At 40.8% G+C, this 20,405-nt stretch overlaps 1 protein-coding gene across 5 annotated transcripts in view; it reads right to left on the reverse strand.

The window, feature by feature from the left end:
• arhgef9a (Cdc42 guanine nucleotide exchange factor (GEF) 9a) overlaps positions 1-20,405 on the reverse strand; it is a 95,773-nt gene that overhangs the window by 29,556 nt on the left and 45,812 nt on the right. Inside the window, exons 1-3 of one of the 5 annotated variants that reach the window (XM_061250300.1) lie at positions 18,060-18,192; positions 2,433-2,612; positions 1,885-1,974 (exon numbers count right to left, since the gene is read on the reverse strand). In XM_061250300.1, the coding sequence (XP_061106284.1) occupies positions 1,885-1,974; positions 2,433-2,612; positions 18,060-18,080 (291 nt within the window). In that variant the 5' untranslated portion in view covers positions 18,081-18,192. Of the gene's footprint in view, positions 1-1,884; positions 1,975-2,432; positions 2,613-17,588; positions 17,703-18,002; positions 18,193-20,405 lie in introns of those variants that run through there. The other 4 variants (XM_061250303.1, XM_061250302.1, XM_061250301.1 and 1 more) reach the window with 4 other exon arrangements.

Below are 20,405 nucleotides of genomic sequence, written 5' to 3' on the forward strand. Positions count from 1 at the left end.
CTTCACATCATTCTGCGGTTTCAAACAAAGGCAGTGTTAATAAAAAATGAGAAAGGAAATAGAGACAACAAGGCGCAGATAAAGCTGGCAAAACAATTCAATCAACATCCAAACCTATGGAAAAATACACTGTTGTACAGCTGAGACACCAACACCAACAGCAATTCCGGACATCAACTCTAGACTTCAATCTACGGACATAAATCATAACATAAATATCATACATAACATGAGGTTCGCTTTAAAAATGAAATGAAAGCTAATGAATATTAAAAGCAAAAAGACATTGGGATGACTGAAAAGCAGATGTATCATTCTGTTATATCCAGTACAGTGAGCTCTGAGGACACATTTTTTTTTCTTGATTTGGCTGTACTCCACAATTCTAATTATTCACAAGTGCAGGTTTTCAGCTTTTTTTACATTTCGGTTTCACCACATTTTGCAGCACATTTCATACATAGTCCCCCCCCATAGTTTCAGAGCTCTCAGTATCTAACTTTTGATTGCCTTTGGCATTTTGTCAACCTGAGGGCCCAGAGTTGTGCCAATGCAAGTCAGGGAAGGCATTATGAGGCTGAAAAATAAGACAAAAACAGGCAGAGACACAAGCCAAATAATAGGCTTGCCAAAATAAACTGGAACACCATTAACACGACAGAAAGCACCGTGAGCTCAGTAATCGCAAAAGGGACTGATCAGCCAAGGAAGACCTCTACATTTGATAACTGATTAATTCTTGCAATAATTAAGAAAAACCCTGTCTGAAAGATCAGAAGTAGGGGTGTGAACGGTTAAACGTTTAACCGGTTAACCAAAACTGATTTGCAACCGGTTACCAAAAATTGATCACCAATAACCGTTTTTTTTTTTCTGAAGGTGAAATGGGAAGCTCACTTTAAAATAAATGCATGTTCATCACCAGGTGTATTATTGCGGTTCGACTAGCTTCAGTAGTTCGAGCAACCAATCTGGGCATTTCAGGGGGTTTAAAATGCAAACACCACAGGGAATTGAATGCTACAGTATTAGAGTTATCAAATAATTTCTGTTGCTGTTGGTTGACTAATGGTTATTGTAACGTTATGTCGTTTCTTAAGGTTCTCAGAAGATCCGTGTTTATCCGTTGACACGCAAATTCAAACTACCAGCAAACTGAATGTAGCTTTCCACTATGCTGTATGCACATAAAAATGAACAAAGCAATCATTGGACAAATGTTGCACGAAAAATTACAATACGCTGTTTACATTCAATCCACAAGCTACAGTCGCACAAGCAAGCAGTCTGCAGCCATTTCAGAGGGTTAAGAATGCAAACACCACATGGAATTGAATGCTGCAGTAGTAAAGTTATCAAATAATTTCTGTGTGTTTTAAATCTGTAGCTGTTAGTTCACTTATGGCTTATTGTATGGCGTTTGATGTGAATTATTGGGTTACAAATCGGAAATTGTGGCGCACAGAGCCAAATCAAGAAAAAATATGCCTTTGACCCACAAGCTCAATGCATGTATATATGCATAATAAATGTTCTAACGAGATCCTGATTACTACTGGTTAGATTAATGTTATTATTATCTTATCTTACCTCTAAAAACAATCTTCCCAAACATAAATTATCCAGTTCATAAAAGATTAAAATTCATAAAACTGATACAGTTTTATGCTATTTTCTAAATGAATCCCAAGCAATGTTCATTCTATAATCTCAGAGGTGCGACTGTGCCACAGGATTCACCTTGTTGCAAGATGGTGGAATGAGTGGATGACTGGAAACGGTGCTGCTGTTACATGTTAATCAAAAGCACGGAATGACAGAAATGGGAAATTAAGATGCACTAGGACTCAAAGGGACTCGATGACTCATGAGCTAAAAACGCACCTTGGAAGTTGTGTTTTGGAACCTTGGAGCTGCTATAGGGTTGATATAGAAAACTTGTTTTGTTTGAGGTTGAGGAGGGTTGGGTTCGACCTTCGAAAAGAACAACAACAACAACAACAAAAAACACTTTGGTTCAGAATCCATGGAATATGATAAAATACTGTCTAAGCGATGATGAAAGATGACATCAGCCCCCAAATCAAAAGTAAAACAAAAAACTTCTCTATACTTTTCAGGCCTTTGTTTGACACATTTGTAAAAAACAGTAATAAAAAATGTTTTATTTAAATACAATTTTACACAGGAAATCAACTCCATTGTTGCTTGTCAGCACTTCTGAGATTTTTGTCAAGAGCTCTGTTCTTCAAGTTATTCTGTTCTCACTAAGGACATATTAAGCCTTAGAAATAAATGTACTATGCGGTTCGAGATTTCAATTCAGATACCAATTCTAGTCGGAAATTACTTTCTACAAATAAGAGTGATGATTCTGAAAATTATTGGGCAAATTGTAAAAAAAAAAAAAGCTTCTTTGAAGACATACTCACCCTCACGAAACTGGCGGGGAACCATCCCTCTTCGTCGTCTATTTGCCCCCACCACCAGTCCTTGTTGGAGGCATCAAGGACCTTGATGACGTCTCCTGCCTTAAATGCCAACTCCCGGTCGGCCATGGTTACGTGATCCCATACTGCCTCTGCGCTTACGATTGAGCCTCCGCTGATCAACTAGACAGGGATTGGGGGGGGAGGGGGAGGGAAATGGGGAGATAGAAGAAAGGACTGTGAGTTTACTAAGCTTCTCACTGCATTTACTCCTGCCTCACTCACACACAATCTCCTCATTTAGCTTGAACTGTAGTCATGTTCGGCTAACTTGGGTAAGGGTCACCTCCCTTACCCCCGAAACGGCTGAGAATATTACAGCACTACATTTTCGATAGCGTCGGTGCTCGCTTGAAGTAGGAAACTGTTAAAAACAAGGCTGGGGAAACAACAGCATAGCTTGAAAGAGCAGTTTCCATTTCCTGTATATCAGTGGTAAATGCTTTGAAGATACTGCATAAAGCCTTGAGCTGTTATTGGAACTGTACAGTGTTAACACCAAAGAAGACTGCTATTACAATAGAGTCGTAACATCCTGCGGCATGCACAGTTCACATATCTACCAGTATAAATAATAAGACCCGTAATGGAGGATGAGGAGGAAACACAGTCTAACAGTATTCACCTAGAAAAAAATGCAACAACATAACAACCAGAAACAAGCATTTACTTCATGCAAAATGCCTAGATGAACACATTACCAGTCTCTACACAAGTACACACTGTCCCTTCTGAGAGACCAGATCCCCTGAAAAAGGGACACAATTTATTCCTGAAATAACCCTAGTGACATTAGTAATTCATTTTGTAATCAATGTATTAGACATGAACTAATGAATATTTAAGTGCAGGAAAGTCCATCTGTCTTTTTATGAATTGTGTTTGTGTACAGTGCAGCCTGTGATTTAGAAGTACAGTTGCTTCATACCACAACACTGTATACAATACTGACTCATCAACCCCCCCCCCCAAATACCACATCTCACTTGGTCTGATGACCTCTCCTAGGCAACAACATATTGTCCACTCTGACAGTGAACAAGACAGTACATGTAGTCTGACTCAACCCCATCTGTCCATTTGCACAACGCGAACAAAGACTGCATATGAATACACTACTATTTTTATTCTTTGCTGAAGAGCTGTCCCCGTGTTCTGTTCATTGAATTGTAAAATATCAGCAGAACAATCTGTACAGGGCATTCTTTTTAATATGCGGACTCAGAAACATCTGTTTACTTCTGTTATGCAACTGCAAGATGAAACGCTACCTTTTTAGACTGGCTGCTCTGCCAAGAGGCGGCCTGTAGCGTAGTGGTTAAGGTAGGGCGGCCTATAGCGTAGTGGTTAAGGTAAATGACTGGGACAGGCAAGGCCGGGGGTTCGAATCCCAGTGTACCCACAATAAGATCCGCACAGCTGTTGGGCCCTTGAGCAAGGCCCTTAACCCTGCATTGCTCCGGGGAGGATTGTCTCCTTCTTAGTGTAATCAAATGTACGTTGCTCTGGATAAGAGCGTCTGCCAATTGCCAATAATGTAAATGTAATGTAAGAGGAAAAACTGGCACGTTACTGCAATACCACCTGCAAAAACACCTGCCGGGATCCGGCTAACTATGCAGAGTGCAGAGGAGGAAAAAGGAGGGTTCAGTCAAACTGAGGGTTCAGAGATGTTATCTTTTTGCTAACCTCTCTGCTTTCCCCCTGTGTCAGTACAGCAAAATTCAAAAGGAGGGTGTACTGTCCATTTAGCAAGACATCCCACCATTGTCAAAGGTCCCACCTCTTCCTCTCTGATTTATGGGACCTCCAAAAAAGTAGGGTTTACTTCCTGGAAAGTGTAAGCCATTTTAACCAGTGCCAGTGATGCGAAGCACCATGATAGAACTGTGGAGAACCTTCAGCCTGCAAAGCCTGAGTGAGTGAGAGAGTGAGTGACTTCTAAGTCAGGTCCATGAGGTGCTTTGCATTTAAAAAACATTGGGCTCCAACTCAATGTTTTGGACTGGATAGTGTTTTTTTTTTTTTTTTTTGCCTCCCCTGTGAGTGCCGGGTCAAATATTTGCATTTCCTTTCTGTAATATTTTCAGCAAGTGTCATTTATAAAGTGCACTGCAATACATGTGTGGCAAAGGTACGGTTTGCGGAAAGAGAGGTAATCCGAGGATCACGCTTACTGGTTAAGTAGGCCCACACCTGGACTACGTTGCACATTAGTCCAGGCTTTTAAAATGTGAGCTCCTTCCGCAGTCGGTGTCTGAAACCATGGAAACCACAGGAGAGCCGAGACACCAGAGAAGCTATAAGCCCAAGCCTGCTGAGGCCGTTTTATTTTTTCCTCCCGTGTGGGAATCCCAAAAGAGATTCTCACAGATCAAGCCACCTCGTTTATGTCACGGACACTGAAAGAGCTGCACAAATTGTTGGGCGTCAGGTCTACTCGAGCCAGGGTTTACCACCCTCAAACCAACCGGCTGGTGGAGTGGTTCAAAACGATGCTGAAGACGATGGTTTGTAAGTTTATTTCCACCAATATCCAAAATTGGGATAAACAAATTGACCCCCTGTTGTTTGCTGTAACAGGGTTTCCCCAAGCCTCCACAGGGTTTTCCTCCTTTGAGTTATTGTACGGGCGAAGGCCCCGTGGCATTTTGGACCTGTTAAAGAAAACATGAGAGGAGAGTCCAAGCTAAGTAAAAATGAAATTCAATACACATTGGACCAGCAAGCAAAGCTGCACTCACTCGGTCAAATTGCACTCAAACATTTGCTCCAGGCTCAATAACGTCAATACAACAGGGGAGCGAATATTCCTGGTTCTGAATATTCAAACCAGGAGCCAAGTCCCGGTATTACTCCTGTTGTCAGCGTCCAAATTACTTGCCGAGTGGTGAGGACTTTTTAAGTTTTTCCGTATGGGGGCTGTAGACTATGAGGTTATTTGTTCAGATAGGGGAGGGGCACGTCACATCTACCATCTCAATTTCTTAAAATTGTGGAAAGAGGTAAGCCTTGCCTTGCTAGTCACACCGGATGTCATGTCAGATGAGCTGGGACAGGAAATTGCCAATCTGAACACAACTCATCCGGTTCCAGCTAGCCTGGTAGCAGTAAGGGTTTGCCTCAGGTGGATGAGCTGCTGGATTGGTTGGGCACTGTTCATTTTTTTTTCGATGCTGGATTTAACCAAGGGCTTCCGGCAGGTTCCCTTGTCTCCAGAGTCCAAGGAAAAATCGTCTTTTTCCACTCCGTCTGGATTACACCGATTCGTCACGCTCCCGTTCGGTCTGCAATGGGCTCAGGCGACCATCCAGCGCCTAATGGACAGCAGAGTGGAGAGTGAAGACAGCGTGCGGTTCTCCTCCGGAATACGTGATACTAGCCAGCTGCTTCTTTACACATCGTAGTCAAGCGTGGAGCCGGAGGAGACCTAATCATATGTGTGCACAGGGTGCCCACAAGTCATGAGCACCCAGATGGCTAAACTTTTTATATTTGAACACTTTAACGATTAAGCCACTTACTCATTAGGGATCTGTGTGATACCACATTGTGTGGCTCCATTTTTCCATACAGTGACTGAATTCGCTTTAAATCTCGTGATTCAAGATTAACATATTAACTCTACTCGGAATTTCAATTACGAGCTTAAATATTTATACAGCGGTATATCTACATTTATCCATCCCACTGTTTTAATTAACATTGCATTTGCCTGGGGTATAGCACTGAAACATAAAAAAGATTTTTTTGAACACTAAATTCGTCTGCAGGTTTGGGAGTTAGCCAAAGGCGCGGGCTACCGCGGGAAGGAGCTTAGAGAGCGGTTCCTGCGATTCCTCCAGCTGTTTGTCTCACGCTGCGATAGGCAGCCCTCCTCACCGCTGTGCTAATGCTGTTAATCAGTGCAGTTCCTGCAGCCCCCCTGCGACAATTGCATGGCCAACGATCTTCACAATTACACTTGTGCTTGGCGTCAGGAAGAGGGCACGGAGGGACGGAGATGCGCACGGCGGCCAGGCGAGGAACGAGGGGCGGTGACGTTGAACGCACCCGAGCGGGGACTGATGGAGGGAACGCGCAGTTTATCGGCAGAAAACCACCACAAACGTTTCTGGAGAGAGCTTCAGTCGTTGGCGTGGGGGAATAAGGAAATCATGCCATTTGGGAGGACCCTTTGCTTTTATGTAACTGCGTGCATCCGTCCCTGTGGTGATTCGGAGAGTTCTGGAAAACAGATGTTAGTCGCAAAAAACTACGGAAAGCACTAAACGCAAGGCACACTTGGATGTTGCAATTTAAGTGAAGTAGAAAACACACCAACAGCTGATTATAAACATCTCCTCACATCCTCGGGCTATAGATCAAATATGTAGAATTTCAGTGCTCATCTTTGCGATTTAATCAGTATTAAAATTGAATTAAAATTAATATTAAAATGAATTTGCTCAGTCTGACATCAGAGGAATGTCTTTTCAGAGACCAATGCACTGATGCATAATGTTCTTCCCCAGAACAGAAAGAACAGATGTCTCTCAACCCTGAGAGACTGGTCTTAATGGAAGGACAACAGACGTTAGTCCTGTGTGTCGTAAGCCAGCCACTGGCATGTGATGGATAGAGCTTCTGGGAAGCTGCTTCAAATATTCTCAGAATAAAAACCTCTTGTAAAATGACACAGGAACAAGGGAACATTCACCATTTGCCTGATTCATCTCCTATAAAAATGAACACAGTATTTACGTGCCAAATAATAAAAAATATTCTTTAACACAAAACTGACAAAAATGACAAATATTTCCACTCTTTTTTTTATTCACTCATTATTATAGGTAGCCTATAATGGCATTGAAAATTAAATGATATGTTTGATTTTCATAAACAAGAACTCAAAAATGTTTGTAATGCTCCTTCTGTTCTGTAGGTTTGCTACATAGTGTAACTTGCATGATATAGCACGAGAAAACTCAACCTGCATTGGTCGCATCATGACCAAAATGTTGTGATGCGGGCTAAATAAACAGGCTAAATACACACACACGCAATGTGCAATCTTCTCTCTAATACACGTCAAGTGGGGGTGAGGCCCAAGACCTGAGGAAGAAAAGCTGGCCATGACGGACACTTGGAATTTCATGGCACTGATGACATGTCATGATGATGTCATGGACAGGAAGATTAGCAGCACAAGGACAAAGAGGTCTGCCTTACTGCATGGCCTATTGAAGCTATACCAGAATCCAACTTACTGCATGGCCTATTGAAGCTATCCCAGAATCCAACTTACTGCATGGCCTATTGAAGCCATACCAGAATCCAACTTACTGCATGGCCTATTGAAGCCATACCAGAATCCAACTTACTGCATGGCCTATTGAAGCCATACCAGAATTCAACTTACTGTATGGCCAACAAAGCATCACTTCGGGACAGGTAAACCCAGCTCAAATTAAATAATGTGTATGAACTCTGGTGACACAAGAACAAATTACTCAATAATTTTCCATAATACATGTACATTTAACTGTTCATTTAACAGTTCTACAGAATACTGCAGAACACAAGATGCATGGTGCACATGAGTAGCACACTGTTTTGTGTTTAAAACATTGCTTGATAATCAAACTTGCTGGATGTTCTTTTTGCTGTTGCTCTTGGCAGAAGTTAAATCATCCACGTTTGTGTCCATGGAAACAATACAAATCTGTGAATGTTTCAAACTATTCCAATTTGTGTCCTGATAAAACCACAATCCTAAAAATCTGGATCATCCATCAGACACAGGGTATAAATCCCCCCCTGGAATTTGAGAGCAGAGATCACACACAGTATACACTGACCTTTTAATAGCACTGTAATACTCTGAACACTGAAGCACGCTTTGCCAATATTCTGTGCCTGACATTGCTGGTGAATCCATTATAGCACCCTGTCTCGTGGACAGAGGATGTTTCCAGAAATTTCCTTTATCTCCAATCAGATCTTTTTGGTGGACCTTGATTGTTTAATTCTTCTCTTTTCCTGTACAAAGAACAATTTGCCTGAACGCTTTTGGAATGGAGGGGAAGAAAACACCACTAAATTTAGCAGTGGAAGACAAGAATAACTCAAAAACAAGCCAAAAAGTTAATGCTGCTTCTTAAACAGGGGTTGACAAATTGTTGTGGTTTTCTAAGGCATTATCATTTTGGATTATTTTTACAACCGCAACACTTGTTTTTTTTTGTTTAAATCAATATGGCACTCAAGCTGGGGCTGAACATGTCCAATTCCCACCCTAATACAGAATGCTTGATGAACTAGCTGTAGCCATGTTAATGCGTGGTCCCGATTGCCAATTTGAAGGTAGTGAAGACATCTCCTGTTACGTATGGCTGTATGTGCCCGTTTGCCAGTCCCCTGTCTCTGGTAGCTCCTTCACCGACTGCACTCTGCCAGCCACGCTGCCTATAATTCCATTTAGTTTGTTAAATAAATTGTAATTTATTTATTACTTTGTGTCTCCATACCATTCTTATTCTATTTTTAGTCATAATACCCCCAAATCATGCAGTGTCACCAGCAGCATGCTTCTTTTCACTCCACAGTCCACTGCCAAGCCGAAGTTCAGACGGAGAAAGACTTGTATGAGACTTTTGGCGTATAGTCAAAGGGCATTTGACCGACTAAGTCCTCCCATGCAGTCGGCAATTACATGTGGCCCTATGGCCCTTGTGTGGCCCAGACTCGCTCTGAGACCATGCGGCTCATCCCTGCACCACAGTGTGGTAGCTTAAGCAAAATGTGCCACTCAGCAGTCCCCACCCAACACAGCTAATCATAACATTACCGACCAGCAACGAAAAAATAACCATTCAATAATATGATGTATGAACAAGAGACCTGATGGGCCTGATTTTAACAATTGTAGCAATTGTCAAATGCCAGGCACTGGGGAATTAGTGCATGTCCGTCTGAATGTCGGTAACTGCGACACCAAGCTTTAGTGCAACTGTGTTATAAAAGAGGCTGCTTTGATAGGGATAGATTAACTGTGGGTGTGATTGGGGTTTGATTTCATTAGATTGCCCCATGTCTTTCCCTTTAAATGGTGTCAAAGCCAAAGCGCTAATTTCATCATGGCTGAAGAGAAAGTGCATTATGCAAGGCTCCTTAATGAGCGACTCTGTGAAGCATTACTTGTGATATCAAAACAAATGTGAGACTGAACAGTATTCATTTTCATATTTAGACAAAATATATTTTCCATTTACTGCATATGCCAGTGCTTGTTTCTTTGTTTCTATGCTGTCAGCTGTTGTTTAAAAACACTATTTAAAATAAGCAAATCACCACTTCAGCTAAGCTTAATTAATGTCAGACATGTACTTGATAAGATGAAAGCACACTCACAAAAGAAACAACACCACAGCCAACTAGTCCCTGCTCTTTTGTGCATTTTTTTACATCCATCTCTATATACAGTAGAAACAGTAAAGAACACACAGTAAGGCAGTTTTTTCATTCCTATTTATCCCCTCACATTTAGGTACCCAGTGCACATGCTTTGACTCCAAAAAAGCCCCAGTGTGTATATTCTGGTGCCAAAAAAACCCATAGTCAGACATGGCAGCCTCCATGAACTGGTTTCATGTACTACTGGGCATCTCCCAAAGGAAAGAATGGAACCGGTGAATGGAAGCTGTCTCTAGTCCTTATATATCTTGATTAATTAAATGCACCAACCTCAATGCAATTATTCTTATTTTGTACTATTGCCTACTGATTTTCTTGAAACTTCTTGAAACAAGCACTTGCTACTGTCACAGTATGTGATTTCAATCATAGCCCACTGCTACGCATGAGATCTATTGGCTAATTAAATTAATTCGATTTCTCCATGATTTCTGCCTCTTTTTTAAGTTTTCCATGATTTTTAACAACCATACCATGACTGCTCTGCAGCGTTAGCCAATATTTTCCGCGACAAACACCCAGCCTTAATTATCGCGTGGCCACTTAATCTGTACCGTTTGATGATTTCTTGCTTGGGGAGTTGAAATAGCGCGACTCTTGTTGCCACGATGTTTGAGTCCTACACAGTGCCATTGCTTCTGCCTGTAAATGCGTACGCATTTAGGAGAGAAGCGCACCTTGCGATGACTCATGAAGATGACACGCATAACGTGCTTCCAGCCTTGTGCACCTGTTTGATACATAACACACGTTTCTAGGGCAGAATGTGTCATACCTGCACCTGAAACTAGTCACATAAGCAAGGCTCAGTACACCTGGCACTGTCGTAGTTCTGTGCGTTCTTTCCAGAACACTCCATACTGCTGAGATCATCTAAGGACTATTGACATTCAGCGGTCCTAAGCTTGTCTTAACAGTACAAAGAGTTTGAACGCCAGGTAAAACACTATGTCCGTAAGCTTGAAGAAGTTGGCGTCTCACGTCTATGGCTCCAGCGTGCTGTCCATCTGGCACCACGAACAGGCTACTCATAGCACAGCACATGTGTAATGTGTAATACTCAAAGCCCAGATAACAGAGCCCCCTTTTCTTCAAGAAGTACATTCCATAAACCTGACCCTGCACTGTGCACTGCTGGAGTTGGTCTGGGAGCCCCATATATGGTCTGCAAGGAAAGAAATCACTTCACCAGAATAAGGCAATTTCTCATAAGTGGTTGATATGTTAGGATGGGTTTAGTTCTGTCCTGCCGTGCTTGGCTTCACGCCTCACTGGGACAACAGCTCGCTGCTGCTCCACTTTGATCAGCACACACTACGAGTTGCTCTGCGCTGTGTTAAGGACGGACTTTCACAGCCACAACGTACTGGAGACGCACCAGGATTTCTCTAGAAAATAATGTAAATGTATTAACAAAAAAAGGAAGAAAGCTTACAGACAAAAGGGAAAATGAAACAAGAAGCAACACAGCCCATCAAAGAACCAAGGGGGGGAACTGGAGCCCCTTCCTAGAAATGAGTCGGGTGCTTCCGATTACCCCTTCAGCCATGCCACAGCCGGCACGTCCTGGGAACGAACCAAAAAAAAAAAGAAGAGAAACCAGAGAGCCATAACAGCTGTTTCAGATGAAGCGTCTTTCACTCAAGCTAATCCACTGTCTAGTTCACACATAAACAGACAAGTGCCCCCTATAGCATAGTGGCTAAGGTACATGACTGGGACCCGGAAGGTTGGGGGCTCAAGCCGGTGTAAATGCAATAAGATCTGCAGTTGGGCCCGTGAGCAAGGCCCTCGACCCAACATTGCTCCCTGTGAGCCGCACGGTGGCTGCCCACTGCACCCAAGTAACTAGGACGGGTCAAAGTTACCCCATGGGGTTCAATAAAGCATATTTTCTCCTTAATAAAACTACAGCCTTCATGCTGTAGTAAGTTCAGTGAGGGCAAACTAGAGGGCAAATCCCTGCATGGTGTCTGAATATTTATCTCAGCTGCTACTTCTGAAGCTAGTTGGCATCTTCTACAAAGCCTTAAAGTAAAAACACCATCGTAATATGTCACCCAACTTCAAATATGTCTAATCCAGACTGACCATAAAAAGTAAATGTAAATGCTAATAAACTAACCTAGCAGTAATAGCAGGCTTTTAGATCTCTGGTGAACATTAATATAATATAGCTAACATACATTTTAATGAAGAAGGCTTAGGCAGTTCATGCTAAAAGTACATTTGATTACATGTAAACAATAACTTTTTCTATAATCCAACCAAGTTACGCAAGCCATAATAAATCATTTAAACTAAGCATTTTAAGTGAAGAGAACATTTCTGAAACCATTCATTGTTTGTTTGAACTTGTAACACATTGAAATGACTCACATAAGCATATTATGCACAGCTATTCTAAAAGGGAGCAACTAGGCTTTTTCTATAATTTAAAACTGAAATCAAATACATCCAATATATATACATTTAGTGTATAAACAACACTAAACTATAAGAGGTACATCAAAGGTACCTCAAAAAGTTAAAAACATAGAAATGAGCTGTATATTAATAGACAGTGCTGTTCACCAAAAATAATCTAATATAATCCCATCATGCCAGTGATAACCTAACATTAAGGGAGGCAGACCCTTTTCTGGAGTAGAATGATGATCTCTGCTCAGTCCTATTTATATTACAGTAAATTCAGGCATTTAGCAAACACTTATCCAGAGTAACTTTCACAGCTTTTTAGACACAATCCATTTATAGAGCTTGATATTTTACTGAAGCAATTCAGGTTAAGTATCTTGCTCAGAGCATTGCCTTACTTGGAAATCAAACCTCCAGTTCTCTAACTATTACACTACACTGCCAGTGCTCTTTTTAAAGTATTTTTATTTAATCTCTGAGGGCTGAAGCAGCTCTTTTCCACCTGTGTCCTGGCTGTATATTCTAAACCACACATATGGGCTACATCAGTAAGAGGCTCAAGTGGGCTGAGAAGCTCTCGTTTCATGTTTTGGACAAGGTCGCTCCTAGAATTTAAGATTACACAAAACATTCTGATATTTACAGCCGTGGCATATTTGTAAAATTACCTTTGAGCATCAGACAATCTCTGAGCTCTGCCATTCAGAATGATTTGTTTGCGTTTATAAATAAATTGTGTTCATATTTATATAATCCCAAGAACTGTAACATAATAAATGGCAAAATGGCAATGCCTGGTTGTTAAAAAGACTCTCCACTTGCGAGATGCTTATCAGCCTCTTATTTGCAAAGCAGGGCAATAAACCTCCAGCCTCCCCCTTGCCACACTCATAGTTTACGCCCTTCACCTTGCCACAGACTCAGACAATAAAAGGCATATTTTAAGGTTAATTTTCTTTACATTTTGTATGAAGAAAATCTGTTTTAATAGAAAAATAAGCTTTTCTGACCATTCATGTGTCTGGACAAAAAGATATGCAGATATTTTGCATTTGGAGAGATTTGAAGACATTTGGATGAAGTTTTGGGAAAAATGTGAATGCCTGATATCTTTGTTGAAGATTGATATCAAGTTTTTGCACAAAACCTCTAGGGGGGCAAAGTGAAAAGGGTTAACCATGGAGGAACCTCAGTGTACAAAAAGTGAAAAAATACCAGCAACCATATTATATACAGTATGTTGCCTATATATTGTGAACACAAATTCTGTTATGCTATTTTGAGGGCATTACTTTTCTCCTCCACTTTCATTGACAGCTGGAGTTTTAATGCTGGCTTAAATGATTTCACTAAGAAGCTACCAAGATTTTCAGCTAGTATCCACTGCCAAGAACTATACTGCAACGCAAGTACTATTTTCCTCCTCTGCTCAAAATCAAGTTTTTCACTTTGAATGGAATACGAAAAATAGACAAAGTAGAGCTGGATCGCTGCCTTTGTTTAAATGTTGAATCAAAGGAAACAAAACAATATGAATGGTTTTTTAATATTAGACGAAGGAATCCACCCAAATACTGCAGACACTAAGCGAGGGGAAGCGAGAAGCAAAAAGATCAGAGACATTCACCATCTTAAAGAGGACTTACAACAAAGGCCTCTTCAATCAAACATCAGAGCTGCTGCTTTTTAACTTTAAAAGTTAACAAACCATCCTCTTTAAATGAAATTAAATCATTAAAAAATAAAAGAGATTTTTAAGTGTGTGACAAACAAAAAAAATCCCTTTGTTCAAATTTGCCCTGAAATTAACATCAAAGGGCTTTGCAATTGGAGTGAATAGAGGAAGTCTAAGAGCACAGAATAATCTAGAACAAGTGGCTGCACACACACAGTACCTTACCTTACTACCTATAAATGACCATGCATTTCACTTTCCCTTTTAAACTGCAATTCAGAATGTCATCAATGGCCAAAATGCCACTGAAACGGCACTGCTCAGTTGTTTATAGGGGAATCACTCAACACCTCTTGTCTGGTAAAGATATCATTGAGACATGCACCACAGACAGTTCAGCTCAGTCTAAAAAACAGAATTAAACTCCCAACAATGCACACACTGTATTTTGCTTGTGGCAAAATGAAATATGTCAGACCCTCAACACTTTGAAGTTCACACTGCCAACTCACAGAGCCAACAGGTGAGGTAAATGAAAAGTGTCATGGAGGTGCAGAAATCTTCATCAGCAAATCTCAGTACTCTTACGTTATTCAGCATGATGTTACATGATGTCAAAACGTAACATACACTCTCAGAAAAAAAGGTATGAAACATGCTGGAAAGGGTACAAAAGCTAGTTTCTCGAGGGCTACCCTATAGGTACCCAAATTTTTCCCCTTGCCATTGGATAATTCATTTGTACCTTTTGTGTTGGTAAAAGGTACTTATTTCTACTCAAAAGAACAGCATTGTACCTTTCAGGGCACATTTGGGAAATGTGTTCCTTAAACTGAACCTTTATGTCTGAGGGTGTATGCTGTTTCCCAGCATGGTTTAGGTTCAATTCACAGGTGGGGTTTTGCTATCGTACCTTTGATTATGGTACCTCACCTGAATCGCTTCAGTAAATATCCAGCTGTATAGACTCTATATAAAACAAAAATCTGTTCTTAAATAAGAGATCGTAAAGTAAATGTTCAATCCTTCATATTCATATCCTATGGAAAATGTTGGGCAGTCTTTTGTGTTTTTCATAATCTGATCATCATTTTGCTTGCTTTACAGCCATTTTAAGGGAAAGATATTAGTACAAACGTTTTTTAGTCTCCTTTCTGAATCTTATTATTCCAACATCCTTCATATGTCCTTGCACACTGACTGCCTTGCAGCCACACTGCTGAGAGAGTTAGATTAATGAACACGTTACATAAGCAAAGGCTACTGACCTGCATCCTGACTGGAGTCTTTCCTAACTGAGAACCAGAGACATGCACATGCCCAAAAGTGCACGTAGAAATGCATTACCTATCATCTTGCTTTACACGTGAATTCTTGCTTCTTGGACTTGTTTACACTATAAGAAGCAAAACACAAATGCAGTTCCTATATAATGCATCTTAATATGTCACATCCGATAATGCCAAAATAGTATGATGACTGGTTAATAATGTATTCTTTCAAGCAACCGTTTCCATACTCCTTAAAAGCACACAACACATGCATTCAACAATTTATGAATACTGCAAACACACTGAGAACACGTAAATAAACAAGCAGAAACCAACCATGAAACTACAGTGAAATTACATGTATAAATATATATCTAAGACAATGTATGGCTTATATTGAATATCAAAATGTTTTCAGTGGAAATTACCAATTTAGGTGGGATATGGCAAATGTGCTGTATGCTAATACACAGTGAATGTAAGTACTTTGCAATGATAAAAATATCAGAATAAAAATACTGAAGGTGTTAATAACAAAGGGCTGCTATTTCTCTGCTTCCGGGATAAGAGCTGTTCAAGCATCAGCACAGTAAAATGGCAAGTGGTGTTTCAACTCTAAAATAATGTATTTGAGTCCAACAGGGACCATACATACGCTGTAAGAGTTAATTTAACACTGATTATGTATGCAACACAATTGCCTTCTTTAAACTAAAGAAAGTGGCATGGGACTATCATAAATGCATAGATATGCCTTCCCAAAAAAGCGCTCTGCATTTCTACATTGCCTCTGATATAGCTCGTTTGTTACTAAAACTGGATCAGTGTGCGTGCTATTTTTAGCGCCACATGCTTCCCCATGTGAAAGCATCACCATACACATTAATTATGCACGCCACTGTTTTACTATGACAATTCGCACTTCGCTTCCTATGCGCAATCCTGAGAAACAGCCATGAGATTGTTCGTATTGATGGAGAATTTAGGAGCCATTGCGATTAATCATTGCTTGCTGTGTTTTGCGTCACACAAAAATGTCACTGGAAAGAAATTCCATTGACCCTACCTGCAACTAGTTCAGGATATTCATTTGCACTGCATGCAGAACAGTATCCTAATGCTATGTGTCTAGCATGTGAACAAAATCCTCAAGTCACCTGTATGAAGACCACTCTTTAGAAGAGAGGAATAACAAATGAACAGTGTAGTCTCAAAGAGTAGGCAAAGGCAAGTTTATTCTGCACTACGAACATGCATAACTGCCAGGACTGCCAGTCCTGAATATGGCCTGCAAAATAAAGTGAGCAAGACAAATGGGGTTCTGATTACTATCTTTAAAAGCAGACAAGTATAGGATCAACTGTTTCACGTAGTGCCGGCTGTTTCCTATTTGAAACATGACAGCTTTAGACCTAGACGACAATATGATAACATGTTTTTGGTCAACCTTTTTTAATTAAAGAACGAACATAATCAATCTTCCAATTATCTTCCAACATGCAAATAATGGCATGTTTTTAAGGAATATACCCTTATCATATTACAGTAAAATGCACGCGTAAGAACATTCTAAGAAAAGAAAGAAATCCTCTACAAGTGAAAATAAGCTACATGAACCTGCTAATTGTATCCACTCGTGCACGCGTCGTGCCTAAACTACACGGTAACACAAATACTACCATGATAGCGTTCTGCTCAGAAATGTTCAGATACTCCCACAAGACTATCATAAACAGCATCGAAATAAAAAGGTGTTTCGAGAAAACAACGACATAAAAATAACCGTTATTATAGTTCTGCATTCGATATTTAACATTGGAACGATGGTAGCACACGTTATGTTTGCCGTCATCATAACAAAAAAATACAAGCTTATAAATTGAAATACATATGCCACACCGTGAGTGTGAATCCGTTTAATAACCCAAACCCTCAGAAAGATAACGAGGCTATTATATGGACAGGATCGGAATCAATTGGCATGAGTAATATCCAATCAAGCCATCACGCCATTAAATAAACTATATTGTGTCTAGACAACTTGCGATTCGTACACTGAGAATCGTCAATTACAAATATACATGAAATTAATTTACAACACGGAAGGGGGAGAACGATAAGGGAAAGAAACGGACTAGATACAATAGGAGGATTAGAAACTAATGCTAAAATATCAACACACGAACAATCACTGCCACCACCATCATCACCAACTACGCTTACATTCATTCAAAAGACAAGACATTGACAAAATATTTAGGGATAGATATAGATACCAACGTCATTCATATCACTGTGTAGCCATGTTGGAGCGCCGAGTGTCCCTCGCTCTGTGTGTAGGCTACGCGCACTCGCTGCCTCGATTCCACAGTATATTTGCTGTATGTAGGCTATCTCAGCGCAGACGGGCATACAGACGCTCAAGAGTATGCTCCATTAACGAGTACCCAAGATGAACATTAAAAGGACGTTCACAAGGACCAGCACCACGATCACTGTAAACACAACCACCGTTTGTACGTCCAAGGTCATGGTGCAATGCAGGAAGCTGTAATATTCAAGATGTTGAGCGGGGAGGTTGTTTTCGGTTGTCAACCTAGGTACTGTGAAACTCTCCATGCATCCATCTTTCTAGTAATAAAAGAGGGGAAAGACAACACCAACAGCCACAGTTCTTAAAGCTTGTCTTCTTACTCTTTCTTATCGTAGCTCATTTGTAAATCTCGCCAACAGAAGCATCATCATCCTCACCATCATCATCCTCATCATCATCAGAGTCAGTACCGTTAATGTCTCTTCTGGTCAAAACTCGACGTCCGATGGCTTCCCTCGCGCGGTGGATAGGCTACTAGCTATGTTGCCGCGAGCTTGGCGTGCACTTTTCTGACGCTGGCGTAAGAGACTGAGAGACTGGTGCTGCTGCAACTCGCAGTATGAAGCACTGAGCGGTATCCAAGGCGGCCCTTCTTGCATGCTAATCAGCAATCAGCAACCAGCAGCTAGACAGCGAGGGGACATAGCAGTCAATCAAATAAAAGAGGGGGAGCCTTTACGGTAGGGAGAATATTTAGCCATTAAGTCGAAATCCCAAACCAACTGGAATCCTCGCACTCATAAATCAGACATGGCCATACAAAGCGTTGCACGCGTGCTTTGAGCGAATATATTAACACTACACACGTCAGAGCTTCTTCAGATATTCAATAACTCGCTGTTTAAAATAACTGTAAAACATTTTATTATATATTAATTTTATATAATATATATATAAATATATATTTACATTTTCGTTATCGGCGTCATTTATTCATTCTCATTTCCTGGTGTGAAAGTATGTCGTTGTTAATACCTGCTTTTAATACTAACCCTCAATTACCAAAACTTGATCATCAAATGCAATTGTGTGCTATTATCACCTTCCTGAATTCAACTGGAATTTCAGTCACATTCCATGAGACATAACGCATTTCATATCCTCTCAAAACGGAACAAATCAGTAGGCTACAGATCATTGTGTACAGGCTGAACGCTACCGTTTTATTTTCCCCCAGTTTTATTTTTCTCTCCTGTTCTGCAGTCCACGAAGCTGTCACTTCTGCTCCGCCTGAGTTGCAAGGTCCTGCGCTCTGAGTTCTCCTGACACTGGCGCTGCTCTCTGTAGGACTGCCTCGGGTCCCGCAGGAGTAATGAGCGGGAAACTTTGCATGCAGGCGTTTGTACAAACGCGACGACCCGAGAACACTTTTGTAAATTTATTTTTTTATTTATTTATGGAAATGTCATGATATTGATGAAGGTCGAGTACATTAACACTACATGCTGAATCATCCTTCCACTTGACTGGGTTAAAACATATTTATGTATTATGTAATCTGCCATTCTGCAATAAAACACATCCCTCCATGTGCCTTCTAGCAACTAATCAAGTCCCTGTCACTACACTGCTCAAAATAGTTTAATCTAAATGACATTTGGCTATTTATGTTGAGTTACAATTTAGTACTTGTGCACTAATATATGCACGCATTCCATGAGGGAAAATGCTGCCAACTCCAGTTATTTTGTGTACAAAACCACAGACTAGCATACCATGGAGGTTTGAATTTGCTGTGATCATGATAAAATTGTCCAGTTTAGTGCAGCAAATAATTAGTACAAAAAATACTAATCTCTGAAATAAATAGTAATTGAAAACAATATAAATATGTTTGACTCTAGGTTGTTTTTCATATAATAGAAGACAGAGACAGCTGCACTCTTATTGGTACAAAAAAACAAATTCTACCCAAACCAATAGCCCAAACGTGTCCATGTGAAATTTTCATGTGCATGCCACTCGCAAAAAGACATGCTCAGGCGGGTTCCAGTTTCCTTTCAATCTGTACGCATGTCCACTGCTTGGGGCAGACAGTGGATTCTTTAGTACAAGGCCATTAAATTTAAACCAGGTAAAGTTGGAAGTTCAGACATTTTCAACAGGAACATGAGTGTGCATGTACTGGCATCACACTTTCACAAGAGAAGCAGTTCTCATTTCCACACAAGACCCCAAGATTTGTTACTGATAAGTTGCACCCAAGGTAGTGATGAGTGTACCATTTTTTTGTGTTCATACCATGATTTATTCCTTGGAGTATGTTCAAGAAATTCATGTAATTAAAGCAAGGCCGAAGCTGCCTTGAACACCATCTACATAGAGATATCACTACATAAATTACATTGAAGATCCATCATTCATTCATTATCCTAACTCGCTTATCCTGAACAGGGTCGCAGGGGGGCTGGAGCCTATCCCAGCATACATTGGGCGAAAGGCAGGAATACACCCTGGACAGGTCGCCAGTCCATCGCACGGCACACACACCATTCACTCACACACTCATACCTACGGGCAATTTAGACTCTCCAATCAGCCTAACCTGCATGTCTTTTGACTGTGGGAGGAAACCCACGCAAACACGGGGAAAACATGCAAACTCCACGCAGAGAGGCCCCAGCCAACCAGGATTCGAACCCAGGACCTCCTTGCTGTGAGGCGGCAGTGCTACCCACTGCACCATCTGTGCCACCACATTGAAGATTGAAACACATACAGTA

Source organism: Conger conger, chromosome 7, assembly GCF_963514075.1.
Source record: "Conger conger chromosome 7, fConCon1.1, whole genome shotgun sequence".
Classification (NCBI taxonomy): domain Eukaryota; kingdom Metazoa; phylum Chordata; class Actinopteri; order Anguilliformes; family Congridae; genus Conger; species Conger conger.